The sequence below is a fragment of the Anser brachyrhynchus genome, assembly GCF_964034855.1.
Source record: "Anser brachyrhynchus genome assembly, chromosome: 5".
Taxonomy (NCBI): Eukaryota; Metazoa; Chordata; class Aves; order Anseriformes; family Anatidae; genus Anser; species Anser brachyrhynchus.
In genome coordinates, this window is record NC_137699.1 from 50,222,813 (window position 1) to 50,236,032 (window position 13,220).

The 13,220-nt window shown below is 38.4% G+C and overlaps 1 protein-coding gene across 16 annotated transcripts in view; it reads left to right on the plus strand.

Annotated features, from left to right (window-relative positions):
• UNC79 (unc-79 homolog, NALCN channel complex subunit) overlaps window positions 1–13,220 on the plus strand; it is a 102,791-nt gene that overhangs the window by 44,328 nt on the left and 45,243 nt on the right. For 9 of the 16 annotated variants that reach the window (XM_080594254.1, XM_080594269.1, XM_080594267.1 and 6 more), the window contains 5 exons: window positions 348–634; window positions 4,531–4,713; window positions 5,554–5,716; window positions 8,824–8,976; window positions 10,482–11,711. In XM_080594254.1, coding sequence (XP_080450380.1) covers window positions 348–634; window positions 4,531–4,713; window positions 5,554–5,716; window positions 8,824–8,976; window positions 10,482–11,711 — 2,016 coding nt within the window. The remainder of the gene's footprint in view (window positions 1–347; window positions 635–4,530; window positions 4,714–5,553; window positions 5,717–8,823; window positions 8,977–10,481; window positions 11,712–13,220) is intronic. The other 7 variants (XM_080594262.1, XM_080594268.1, XM_080594264.1 and 4 more) reach the window with 2 other exon arrangements.

Genomic DNA, 13,220 nt, shown 5'->3' on the forward strand with positions numbered 1-13,220 from the left:
TTTGATGACCATGAAATTTGATTCCCTTTTAATGCACATGAAAGTAAAGGAAGGGTAATACTCAACTTGTCAGAGAGGAACTGGGATGGGAAGACGAGCAGTTCTGGTAAATATGGGAAAGCTGAAAAATGGAATTCAGTATACTTAGTATATATTACTGTGCTGTTGAGTCTGAAGCAATAGAGGAACAGCGCTGTCAAAAATGCATGCCCGTCTCTCCTGTGACATCGCCCACGTGTATTTGGGCAGAAATAGAGCAATTGGCCGTGGAAGAACTTTGTGATGTATGGTGGATCCTTCTTGCAGTCTTTTCCAGTGTCTGATACCATTGTCTCTTGTACTGATAGGACAACCCTCCCCAGAGAATGATAATACAATAAAAGACCTACTGCCAGAGGATGCTGGGATTGATCACCAGACTGTTCATCAGCTGATTACTGTGCTAATGAAGTTCATGGCAAAGGATGAGAGCAGCGCTGAGTCGGACATCAGCAGTGCTAAAGCTTTTAACACAGTCAAGCGCCATCTGTATGTCCTGCTTGGTTATGACCAGCAGGAAGGATGCTTCATGATTGCACCACAAAAAATGCGTGTTTCAACCTGCTTTAATGCCTTTATTGCTGGGATAGCACAAGTAGGTGAAGGCTCTTACTAACTTTTGCAGCTATTTCTCTTTGCCTGTTGTTGAAATGGTGGCAATACAGCTGCTTTTGTACCAAAATAAAGGCTGAGTGCGGTAATCCTACTTAAACCTCCTTAATGCTTCTTCAGTTGTTGAAATGAATTTGGGAGCAAGGACGACGCTTGCTTGTTTACTCTTAGAAGACTCTCTAGTCTAACCAAGTGCTTTGTGTAGAGTTTTGCTGTGTAGTTAAAAAGTAAAGGGTTGAATTATTTATAGCTCCCTATTGGTACTCTAAACTTGCTGCATTGGTCGCATTGTGATCAGGGTTGTGTGTATGTGTGTGTGATTATTACTACTGTATGAAAAGTTAGAGACTGCTCCAAACCTCTTTGCCCTCTTTACCTAGCCTACAAATGCCTTGGCTTCCTCACATGTCACTTCCTCCTTCCACTCAGGAAGACACGGAACCTTGCAAGACTGGTCTGTTAGCTCTTTGACATTCCTTGTTTTGCAGGAGACTCCTTCTCCACCTTCTTTAGAGTGCACCAGGGCTTTCTCTTCTCACTTTTTTTAGGGAGTGGAAATGATGAACTCCTGCCTGTACAGCTAAGATAAATTAGCACTTTCTTGCCTTGTGCCTTCTGTCTCCATATTTAGAGTAAGGAGAATTGTAATTTCTTACCTCACAATGCTCTTCTAAGGCTTAATTATTACTGATAGAGCAGTTTGTAATGCTAGGCTGGAATACATTTCACACTTGCAGAGTATTCTTTTTATTTGTGATGTAGCATAATCATCACTTCCACACTTCCTCCTTATCACAATCTCTTATAAAGAATTATGTTAGGGAAGAGAGAGAGCTATGATTTCAGATCTCCTCCTGCCCCAGCTCCTGAGATGTTCACAGAAACCTTCAAATATTGCTCAAAGCGATCCTTGCTTCTTCCATAACTGCATTTCTTGTTAGGGTTCATAAATTGTAAGGCGTGATTTTTCGAAGTCAATTGTAATGAAGATCACTTGGAAAACTTCCACAGTCATGGAGAAGTCAGGTGTCGATGTTTTAGCAGGCAAAATAGTAGGCATTAATGCAAACTGGGTAGCAGCAAATGCACCCTGATCCATTCATTGTCTTGGGGCATCATTGCTATGTATTGGTAATGAATAATCTTTCACTTGTAGTTTTAAGTTGAAGTGGGTAAAAGGAATTTCAGGCCTGTTTGTCTGTTTTGAGAGTCAGGCGGTGGCAATTTAGATCACAGGACAGTTTCTTCCACATTTTTCTACATGTTTTCCAAGTTTGAGTACCCAAACTTCAGTGACCATCTTTGACCAGATTATCAGAAGTACTACTTAATGCAGTCTAAATATCAGTCTCTGCCCTTTGTCTTCCTCTGCCTTTAGAATGTCTCAGGATAGTCAAATTCACCATTTCTGTTTGAAAAGCTTCGTAGTTGAATCCAGCCTTCCTTGAAGTGGAGTGGAGTTTGTATGAGGACTTCAGTAGGCCATGATTTTTCTCCATATACAAGTCATAAAAATTTTAATTTGTATTTTCAGGGGATTTTTTTTTTCTGAGCTGTAGGGATGCTTTCTGATGAAAATCTCCTTTGCTGCAAGAGAAATGCTATCTGTTGCAATCTGAAGATGCATTTACAGAATGAAAACTCAGTACAATAACTCTTAAGAGGTGCATTTCAGTTACAGCCCTCTCTCCTAGTCATAGAAATATAGATACCTCCCACCAGACCAGGTTGCCCAAACCCCATCCAGCCTCGCCTTGCACACCTCCAGGGATGGGGCATCCACAGCTTCTCTGGACAGCCTGTGCCAGTGCCTCACCACCCTCTGAGTAAAGAATTTCTTCCTGATGTCTAATCTGAATCTCCCCTCTTTTAGTTTAAAACTGTTAGTCCTTATCCTACCACTACGGCCCCTGGTAAAGAGTCTCTCCACATCTTTCTTGTAGGCCCCCTTTAGGTATTGGAAAGTTGCTGTAAGGGTAATAAAATAAATATTTATAAATATTTGCTTTCCACAATTAGCTCCACAAAGGGTAGGACTGGACTAACTTACTGGTTAAATAGTTTTCATTCAAAAGTAGGTTGGAATGGCCAATTCAATAAAAAATAATCAAATTTTTGTTATTATTTTGTATCATAAAATCTGAATATTTGGAGTCCTTGAAAGCATACAATTTCTCTTTCTAGCCGCAGAAGTGGAAAAATGTTGCTGTTTGAAGGCAGTTTGGCGTTGTCCCGCATGGTGGCAATGTTGTACAGCCGTGTCTGGTGGGGAAGCACAGTACTTACAGGGACCTACAGTGCCTTGCCAGGCTCTGCCTCCCAGGCCGAGTTCTGCTCAGCGTTTGTAACATCATTTATTCCACATCTTCCTGTGACATCTTAAAAAAATGTCTCTGCTCAGCTTAGGACCATCTGTGTTACATTATGTGCTGTGTTAAGGCAGGGTTCTGTCTTCCTTGTATGGATGATCTTTTCCTAACCGTGCTATAAAACTGTATCTCAACCCGAGAGGACCATATTTGGTGATTATATATCATCTGTTCAACAGGCTAACCCTACAAGGATAGATAGAGACGTAGGATTCATCTGTTTAGGTCTATGCATGTAGCAGGAAAATTCCAGACAGCTTATAGGGACAAAATTGGAGAGATAAGCTTTGTGTTTGTAAATTAGGCCCCTTGTTCTAATAAAAGCAAAAGTAAAAAAAAAAAAAAAAAAAGAAATACAGACTTGAAGGAAATGGTTGATGTGGAAGAAACTGATGTTTGTGTCTGTTTAGGTGTACAGGGCTCCTGATAAAGTACCAACTCCACTTAAACTGCAGTAAGGTGATAGATCTTAGGGGATGTTCTGGAGTTTGCTTGCTGTGTTGTTGAACCTTCCTAGACATCAGCCATTCTGGGTCAGCACCAGAGAGAAGGCCTTTCGTGGATCATTGATATGATCTAGTTCAGCTGCTGATTCCAGGATATATGGCTTTAAAGAAAAATCATTAATGTTGCAAGGCTGTTGGGAAAATAATGACAACTAATAATTCACTTTCAATACAAAACACAAGGTTGTGTTAGGGCAGTGAGAATATACACTTATATTGTAGCTAGCCATCAGGTTCCAAACCTGTAGGATACGCAACACATAGCATGATGCTCATCAGTGTTCTTGAAGGAGGCAAGGCTTATGGCTAGTAGTAATAACAGCAACCTGTCTTCAGCAACACTACTGCTTAAAAATGATGAACATTTTATTTATAGCAAGATACTTTTCATCAGCTTTATTCTTGGATCATCCTTAAAGAGTTGCATGTTTAGACTTTCTGCATAACATTATAGCTACAATGGAATTCTTGGCTCATTACCTGATTCCAGAACATGTGGCTTAAGAAAAAAAACCAGATAGCATTGCAAGACTGATGAGAAAATAATGAAAATTGTCAGTGCAGCGTTAATTGAAAAAACAAACCACCACCACCAGATAACACATAATTGCCTCTTGTCTGTTAAACATGGGATATACATCTAGCATGGTCATGTCTGTTGAAGCGTGATCAACTTGTGCCATAATATAAAGCTATCCCAGCATAATATATGTATGTATATATATACATGCCAATGTACATTAAAAGTTAGACAATGCAAGATGAAAGGCTTTCTGAATGCATCTTGTTTTGTTTCATTTTACCTAACTAGCTAAAATAAGAGCCTGGCAAACTGGCAGAGTTTTTTAATTGATAGTAAGACTTTCTTAAGAACATTTATTTCTTTTCACTTAACTAATATCTAAACTATATTAGTTGTTTTGCTTTATCAAAAATTTTATCAAAAACTATTACCAGTGGAGTTGATTTCGGTGAGCTAACTCCTGTGATGGTGTTCTTTTCAGGTAATGGACTATAACATCAATCTGGGAAAACACCTTCTTCCTTTGGTGGTGCAGGTATTGAAATACTGCACTTGTCCTCAGCTAAGGCATTACTTTCAGCAGCCTCCTCGGTGCTCCCTCTGGTCCCTCAAACCTCACATTCGGCAGATGTGGTTAAAGGCTTTACTTGTCATTCTCTATAAGGTGAGTGGTTTTAAAAAGGTGATGTCTACCTTAAAATTCACCTTCAGAGTGAAATTTAATTACATGGAACAATAACTGTACTGCAAATGAAAGGAACTATAAAGAATGCATCTGATTTGCATACTCTTTGTGTTTAATTTCAGTGCCTGAAGTAGTTAGGCTTTCATCTGTGCTACTGACCTGTTACTCCTGCTGTCTGTATTGGCTTTCCCATTGTTACCTGAAAAAAAAAAAAAAGGATATGAAAAGAGTAAAATTCTTTAAATTCTATATGAAGATCTAAATGCTAATTAGAAAGGTCATGAATAGTATTTAGGGTAACCTACCCTATTTTTTAAAACTAATTTTAACTTTTAAATGAGGTGTCAGCTTAATAGCTTGTAATCTTTAGTTAAGTGATTCTTTTTTTTAGGATCTGTTGTTAACATCTGTTTACACAGTGAAATGGAGCTGTGAATACTTCTGATATTTCTTGCAGGTCTACAGGGCATACAAGGAAGTGGGAGATGCTAGAAATGAATGAGAAGATGCAGGTTGAAATACAGTGTTGGGAGAAAAGTTCTGATAAGACCTTTTCCATTATTATTAATAGTTGATTTTATCATATAAAAGTCAAGGAAATGATATACTGAATCTTATTAATAGAAAATCTTTCCAAGTGTCTGCACAAACCTGAAAACAGTCCTGCTTCTCATCATGTATTTAGAAATGTGCGATCAAAGGAAGGGAAGGGATATCTAGCTGACAATATTCTTGTCATTTTTCTATTTTACTGCTTAAATGCTTATCCATGGAGAAAAGTTGGGTTTTAAGCTGAAGTTTTTCTCTTTCACTGAACAGTACCCCTACAGAGACTGTGAAATCAGCAAGATTGTACTTCACCTAATCCACATCACAGTCAATACCCTCAACGCTCAATATCACAGCTGCAAGCCCCATGCAACTGCTGGTCCTTTGTATAGTGACAACAGTAACATAAGCCGATACAGTGAAAAGGAAAAAGGTACTTTAAACACTCTCATTTATATGATAGTCATTGATTTAATTCATTAAGTCTCACGGATGTTGTAGAAATGGGTATATGTGGTCTGAAATTTAGAACACAGTAGTCAGAATTAAGGCCAAGGTGTGATTTTTGTGACCAGCTATAGCCATCTATAATAAAAGAAATACATTTACTGTTTCTTTGTAGGCTAAGCATAGCACAGCAGTCTAACTTTTATCTTGAAGGCAGTGTAGTTTAGGCTGAGTAGTTGAGTCACCATGCCTGGGTAGTGCTTAGCCTTTAAGTGAAAATTTTAGCTGGTCATGCCCACATAAAAGGGTTGCAACCAGCCTGTCACCACAGTCTGACTGTATTCAGACACAGCGAGTGCAATTCATCTGACTAAATGTAGACATGTAAATGTGTGCTAGCTGTCTAGAATCCAATCAGCAGAAAAACAGGCACTTCTGGAGTGCATTTCACCTCATCCCAAAGCAGATGTTCAAAATAGTGCATTCTGGATGATAGCTACTTTATAATAATAACATGGCTTAGTACCAAATAGTAGAAGTTTAAAAGTTAAAGTGATTAACTCAGTCTATAGTTTTTTTTTTTCTCCTTAATAAATAGAGCTGAAGTTGAGTAGCTCAGATGCAGACATCTATGATGCTTGTGTCTAAAGGCAGAAAAGTGGTTCAACCCTTGGAGTCTGCATCTGATTGTAACTGTACTTTTCTTGCTAGTTATAGCAGAGATACTGCGATGGTGTGAGCTGGTGTAAGGTTAGGGCTTGAAGTAACATGGGGTCACTGAGAGTAGTTCCCTACAGTTGTGAAGTTTGTTATGTGATAAGTATTTCTGATCAAAATTTATGGGTTCTTTTGATGCTAATCTCTAGCTGCCTTTTATTCATTGACTATTTTCAACCTCCTTTTCAAGCAGTCTTCCTGAGCATTCGGCAAACTCTTCTTCCAGAGGAAGAAGAATATATAAGGAGCACTCTGTCTTTATATGCATACCCTTTTCCTCTTTTGCTGTTTGTACCTCATTGAAAAATATTCAACAGAAGAAGGACATGAAATTTTGTTTACCTGAACATCCTATTACTCAGCTGTAGCAAATTAAAGCAACCTTAAAATGGATGTAAATTAAGTATTGCATATTCTCACTCACTTGGTCATTTTGTATTGCTAGAGGAAGGCCAAGAGGGTTCAGATAACTGTGGACTTAATGGTGATTTTGCCTTTGTTTAGAGCTGTAGAACTGAATTAGGCTGACTTAAGAATGCTGAGGGCAATAGTAACATTTATAAAACATATTCAGTTTCTGAGTTGATTTTGAGATGTTTCTAGGACAAAGTGAGGTGCCTAAATACACATTCTGCTGTTCAAAGTAAGTGCCAAGTTACATTTAAAAAACCCAGTGATTCAATCCTGTGTCTGACATTGATTCCCTGGGTGGCCTTTTGTGTCACTTCATCGTTTTCCAGTGTTTAAAGAAATGAGAATAATGTTTACTTGCTTCCCAAAGCTGTTGTGAAGGGCATTGGGTTGCCCAGAGGTTAAAGACCATAAATGAGCAGTTTTTCTAAATGCTGACTTAATTATAGGGCTGAATATTCTCCTTTACTGAAATGCTGGAGAAAAAAAAAGATTATGTAGAAAAGGTGTCTTTCTTCTCCCCCACCCCCCACCCCTTCTACCTACAAGAAGCAGCCAGTATAGCCAGTATCATCCTATAACGTTTTGGAACCTTTTCTAATGAGGCTCGGGCTAGGTGGCTTGTGCACTGCCATCATCATCAAAGGTGATATTTAGATGACCAACATAACAGGATCTTATTGTCAGACAACAAGAATTCCTATGCGGAAGATGGCTTTCCCACTATTCAAACCTTGTTATAATTCTTCTGTTACAGTTTGTGGTGGGATTGTGGCAACTGTACAAACTGTTGTAGAGCTGTTGATAAATCCTGTAAGAAGAAACATTCGTTGCCAAGGGGAAAAAGAATTTAAACACACAGGACATGAGTTTAAAAGTGATGTCCCAACTTATTAAGCCCAGTTCCTGTAGATGTTCATGTTATCAACTTTGATTGATGTTTTTTCCTGTTTTCATCTTAGCATCAGGGATAAGAAAACTAATTGATACCAGGTGGCTGTTCCAAAGCTTCACATCTAGTAGAAACTTTCCATCAGATTGAAAGCTAAAGATATTAATGTCTGGTTTATGTCTTCAGTTTTTAGCCATTCCAGCTCTTCGATTTATTTTCCTCTACCTTATTCCTCAACTCCAAATGCATTTTCTCTCCAGGTCTGCTTCCCAGAATAAACAAGGCAAACTTTTTCCTCTCTTGAGTCCTCTGTTTTTCTTATTGTCCCAGTAGTGTTTCTTATCTTCTTGGAGAAGCCTCACTAGACACGATAGATGAGGATTTTTTTTCTTCTTCCTTTCTTTTTTCTTTTTTTCTTTTTTAGAAAGAAATCACTTTCATACAAGTGATATGATTATTTTTTGGTAGGTAGGTAGACTTGGATCTTTCTTTCTCTCTGGCATTTCTAAACACTAGATCTCATATTAGAGCTTAATGTTTTACTATTACTACTTAGGTCAGTAATTTCATATTTCATATTCATAGGTCATTGTATTGCTATTACCAGCCATTCAAGAGTATCATTTTCTTTCTTTTCCACTTTCCTTTTTTGCTGGTTTATTACTGACCTTGCAGTTGTACTAGGTCCCATCTCCTGCAAATTACCATTTCTCACTGAGGGCTATAGACAGTTATTTACTCAAGTCAGTGTCCAGATCTCTTGTTTTTCTTCCATCTAAAGATCTAATCTGTGCTATTATTAGTAGAAAAAGATCAGCTTAGAATGGAAAAAAACATTGGCATACTTTTGTTGTATTGTAACCCATTTTCCATTTATCAATGTCCTTTCTGACCTTAACTTAAGGTGTAACAAGAATGGCAAAGTTATATCTGTTTCTATAGTTTTTCTTAAAAAATTCAGATGATTTTTCAGTTCAAAGTTAATTGAAACTAGCTGAGGTTTTATCACATTGACAGTTTTTCATTCAAGGAATTGCACTCTATTACGAGTAATAAAGTTTTTCTTTCTCCAGCAGAGGAAGACAGTGTTTTTGATGAATCTGATATTCATGATACACCAACTGGCCCTTGCAATAAAGAATCTCAAACGTTCTTTGCAAGACTGAAAAGAATTGGTGGCAGCAAAATGGTGAAATATCAACCTGTTGAGATGAATGCTCAGAGAAGTATGATTTTTTTATTGATATAAACTCATGTAGAAGTACAATTTCCTATTCTTAGTTTCAGGCTATCACCTTTCTTTGTAGAGTTTATTGCAATGTATAATTTGAATACCAGCCCTCTGTCTGATTTTTGAGAGCAGGTACTCATTTCCCTGAGTATGAATTCTCTTATAGGAATCTCAAAGAAGGCACTCCAAAATGAAAGTATCTAAAATCAGTAGTTGTTTCCCGGAAACATAAGCACTTTTGAATGTCAAAATGTTCAAGAGGATTTGTTACAACATTCTCTTACAATTGGACTGGAAATTTTTACTCAAATTTACTTTTTTTTTTTTTTTCACAGAAATTGACATTTTGGTGAGATAGGATGATAGGGCAAGCAAACTTGTTGCTGCTGCAGCAAATATCATGGTTTTCCATTGGTAGAAAAGGTCAACTGGTGGTTTCCAAAAATAGAAAGGAGTTTGTTTTCAAATGTAGAATTCTGAAATGAACACTTTAAAACAGAATTCAAACACCAAAGCGTTTCTCTACCTCTGCTACCATGCCTTTTTTTTCTTCCAAACGTTTGCATGGGAGGAAAAACGTTCTGAGTAGGGAAAATGCTTTAACTTTTCTTACTGCTTTTTGATTCATATGTGGAGCATTTTGAAATATGGGTCTAATGATGATCAAGAATATTCTCAATTACTTGAAAATATGTCATTAACACCAACAGCAGTGACACCAACGCAAACAAACTTTTTTAAAATGCTCTCAGTGGGTGTATTCATACAGCAAGATGCAAGTGCACTGATAGCACCAGCAAGTGCAGTGGTAGCACCAGCTGTGCTTGCTTTAAACCTCCCTAAGTTGGGGAGGTCTAACTATGTGATGGGATAGTGGCTAGACTTTACTGGTGTCTAGTATACATGGAGAAACAATTCTCTGAACAGCTGAGCTCAAGCTTGTGTTGCTGCATCCCCACTGCTGTTGCTACCCTTGCTTCTTGGATTAGAAGCATCCTTTTTAAGCCTACTTTGTTACCATAAATGACTTGTAGGTGTGCTCTAATAATATAAGCTCAGTATAAGAATATGTAGATGTGTTCTAATATACGTGTGTGCGTGTGTGTGTATAATGCTCTTATATGAATGATGTCCCCAGTACTGTAGTCCAAAGTTACTTTGAAACCTCTTCAAAATGGTCTATGTAGCTCACTCCCTCTTCCAACTCTTACACCTAATGCAGCCATACCATAAGCTTAAACAGACTGTCTGTAGGGTACATCTGTTCGGGATGAGTAGAATTTGGATAAAGCCTACTATTTGGATGTAGGGTGGGTGTTTTTTGGAATTGTAAAAGTCTACGTAATGTGGCTCTGAGGTGAAAACAAATTTTAGATGATTTTGACTAATACTGGGTTTGTATTTGAAATGCCAGTCATGTGTTGAATTGTGAGATGAAGATGAAGATATCCGTCAGAAGTCTCCAACTAAGGTAGTATTAGCTCTTTCTGTTTTAATCAGGTGAAATAGAGCTGGCTGAATATAGAGAGACGGGGGCCTTACAAGACAGTATTCTGCGCTGTGTGAGAGAAGAAAGCATTCAGAAAAAAAAACTGCGCTCTCTAAAACAAAAATCTCTTGATATAGGGAATGCAGACTCCCTGTTGTTTACATTAGATGAACATCGCAGGAAGTCCTGCATAGACCGGTGTGACTTAGAAAAGCCACCTGTCCCCGCTGCTTACATCATACACAGACAGAGTGACTATGGACGATCTCGGCAGAATTCTTCTACCAAAGCTGAAAACATAGAAATACAAGAAAATTCTCCTCCTACAGAGAGTTTCCAGGAAACAAGAAGACCCGTCATACCAGAAGTTAGGCTAAACTGCATGGAAACCTATGAAGTGAAGGTAGACTCTCCGGTTAAACCTGCTGGTCCCAAGGAAGACTTAGATCTGATAGATCTGTCCTCTGACTCAACATCAGGTCCTGAAAAGCATTCGGTACTCTCCACTTCAGACAGTGACTCTTTAGTCTTTGAACCACTTCCTCCCCTAAGAATAGTGGAGAGTGATGAAGAAGAAGAAACAACAAACCAGTTAAATGATGAAGTCTCTGGTAAAACTGCTGTGTCATCTCCCTCAACTCCTATCGATGTTTCTGCATTAAGCCTCAGCACAACTCCTCTGGTCCAGTTCAGCATTGAAGATTGCTCGAAGGACTTTAGTTCTAAGGATGCAAGCAACAGTGCTTCAGCAGGAATAGAGGAGATGCTTTCCATTTCTCCCAAAGGTAAAAAGGACTCTTCAGAGTTAGCTAAGCCAGAGGAACTTCAGGACATACCCAGTGGGAATCCGCTAACACTGAAACAGAAAAGGGACCTGCTGCAGAAGTCATTTGCCCTTCCAGAAATGTCCATTGATGATAACTCTGAGCTCAGTGTGGAGGAAATTAGGCCTAGTGGAGCAATTCCAAGCCCAAATGTAAAAACAGTCCTTATTAAAGTCCCTGAGGATTCTGAAAACCAAACAGAAAGTGATAAACTTGCTGGGTTAAACAACACAGAGTCTGACACTGAGCAAAACATCGAGCAAAAACAAGAGGAGGAGACTGAGGAGTCAGAATTTAAGATTCAGATTGTTCCCCGCCAGAGGAAGCAGAGGAAGATTGCTGTGAGTGCTATTCAGAGAGAATACCTGGACATTTCCTTTAACATCCTTGACAAGCTGGGAGAGCAGAAGGAGGCAGGTGAGCTCAACCACTAATCCAATGAAAAGGCTTATTATTTTGTGAAGGTTTTCATTGCAGGCCAGTATAGAGAGAGATGTGTGATCACATAGCAACCGATGTGATCTGAGCTAGCCGAATGCTTTCAGGTGTTTGTTTCTCACAAGGAAATGTACCAGCCATACAGGTAACATGCGTGTGCAAGGGCCCATTAAAAAAAGGTACTTGGAGCTCAAGGACAAAAATACTGGCTCTCATATCAAAGTTAGTGCCCCCAAACTCCATGGCCTCTTCATGCAGGGAGTCAGTAAAACTGTTGTTCCTCTATGACTTTTATCCTGTTAATCTGGTCCATGTCACACTGATTCTCTTCTCTGTATCGTGATTTTTTGTCCCCTATTTCTTCTGCAAACATAAGGCAGCAGTGAGGAAACTAGATCATGAAATGTGAATCTGAGCAGGCTGTAGACTGCAGAGCTAAGAGCACTTGGAATTAACTGCACATTGCATTTAGGATCAGAGATAGACATGTTTTTATACACTAAAAATTCTCTCTAGCCTTTTTTGTAGTTGGATATCCACAAAGTTTACAAGGCTTTTGTTTAAAGATTTGAAGTGCAAGCATGGGGAAAACTATACAGTATTTCTGTGTATCCCTATTTTTTCAGCTCATTTCAGTACAGGGTTTTGTTACCAAGTTTGTCATGTGGAGAGAAAGTGTATTTTATCTGCTCAGATTTGAATTGGAAGTTTCAAAAAGTGTTAAAAATGTGTTCTGTTGCCTCTTCACTTCTGTGGTTATTTTTTTCAGGATTTTTCAGTTATTGGATTTTTATCAGTTAAAAAAAAAAAAAAGAATCTTTCAGGCCTCATTTCTTTGAGGAGAGGGGTAATATTTATGTATTCCTGACCTCACTTCTTTCTCAATTACTTAGAAGGAACTGTAGTATAATTTCTATTATGATTCATGAAATTATGCTATCCCAGTTTTATAAGGAGAAGTCATTCAGTGTGATCATGGCTGTGCTATTCCCTCTATGTTTGAGGCCTAACGTCCTGTTTGTTGTACCAGTAAGCTGATGAACTGCTGGAGCATTTTAGAAACAGAGGAGAGACAAGTGCTTTTGAAACTTTCACACAGGTTTCTCAAGAATAATTGTCATGAAAGTATTTAGACTCAAATGCTTTGTAGACCATTACTAAGGACCACTACTAAGTTTTCATGAATTCACTAGCATACACATCCTTGAAACTTCTTGGAAGAGCTGTCCCAGTTCTGAAACACCCCATGGAACCTGGGATTTTAGCATATAAGGTGGTCATTTGGCTGCATGCATCTACCTATGTCATCCAAGTGAAGCATAAAACATTCACAATGACTTAGTAAGTGCTCACTTAATGTAACCGGTTGACACAGTCAATTTGGATAACTAGGTAATTTAGTTACTTGGATAGTTCAGTCTATCTCTTATGCATCTGCTTTGCTTTGTTTAGCCTTATTGATTTGTTTATTTGAGAACGTGTTGTAAT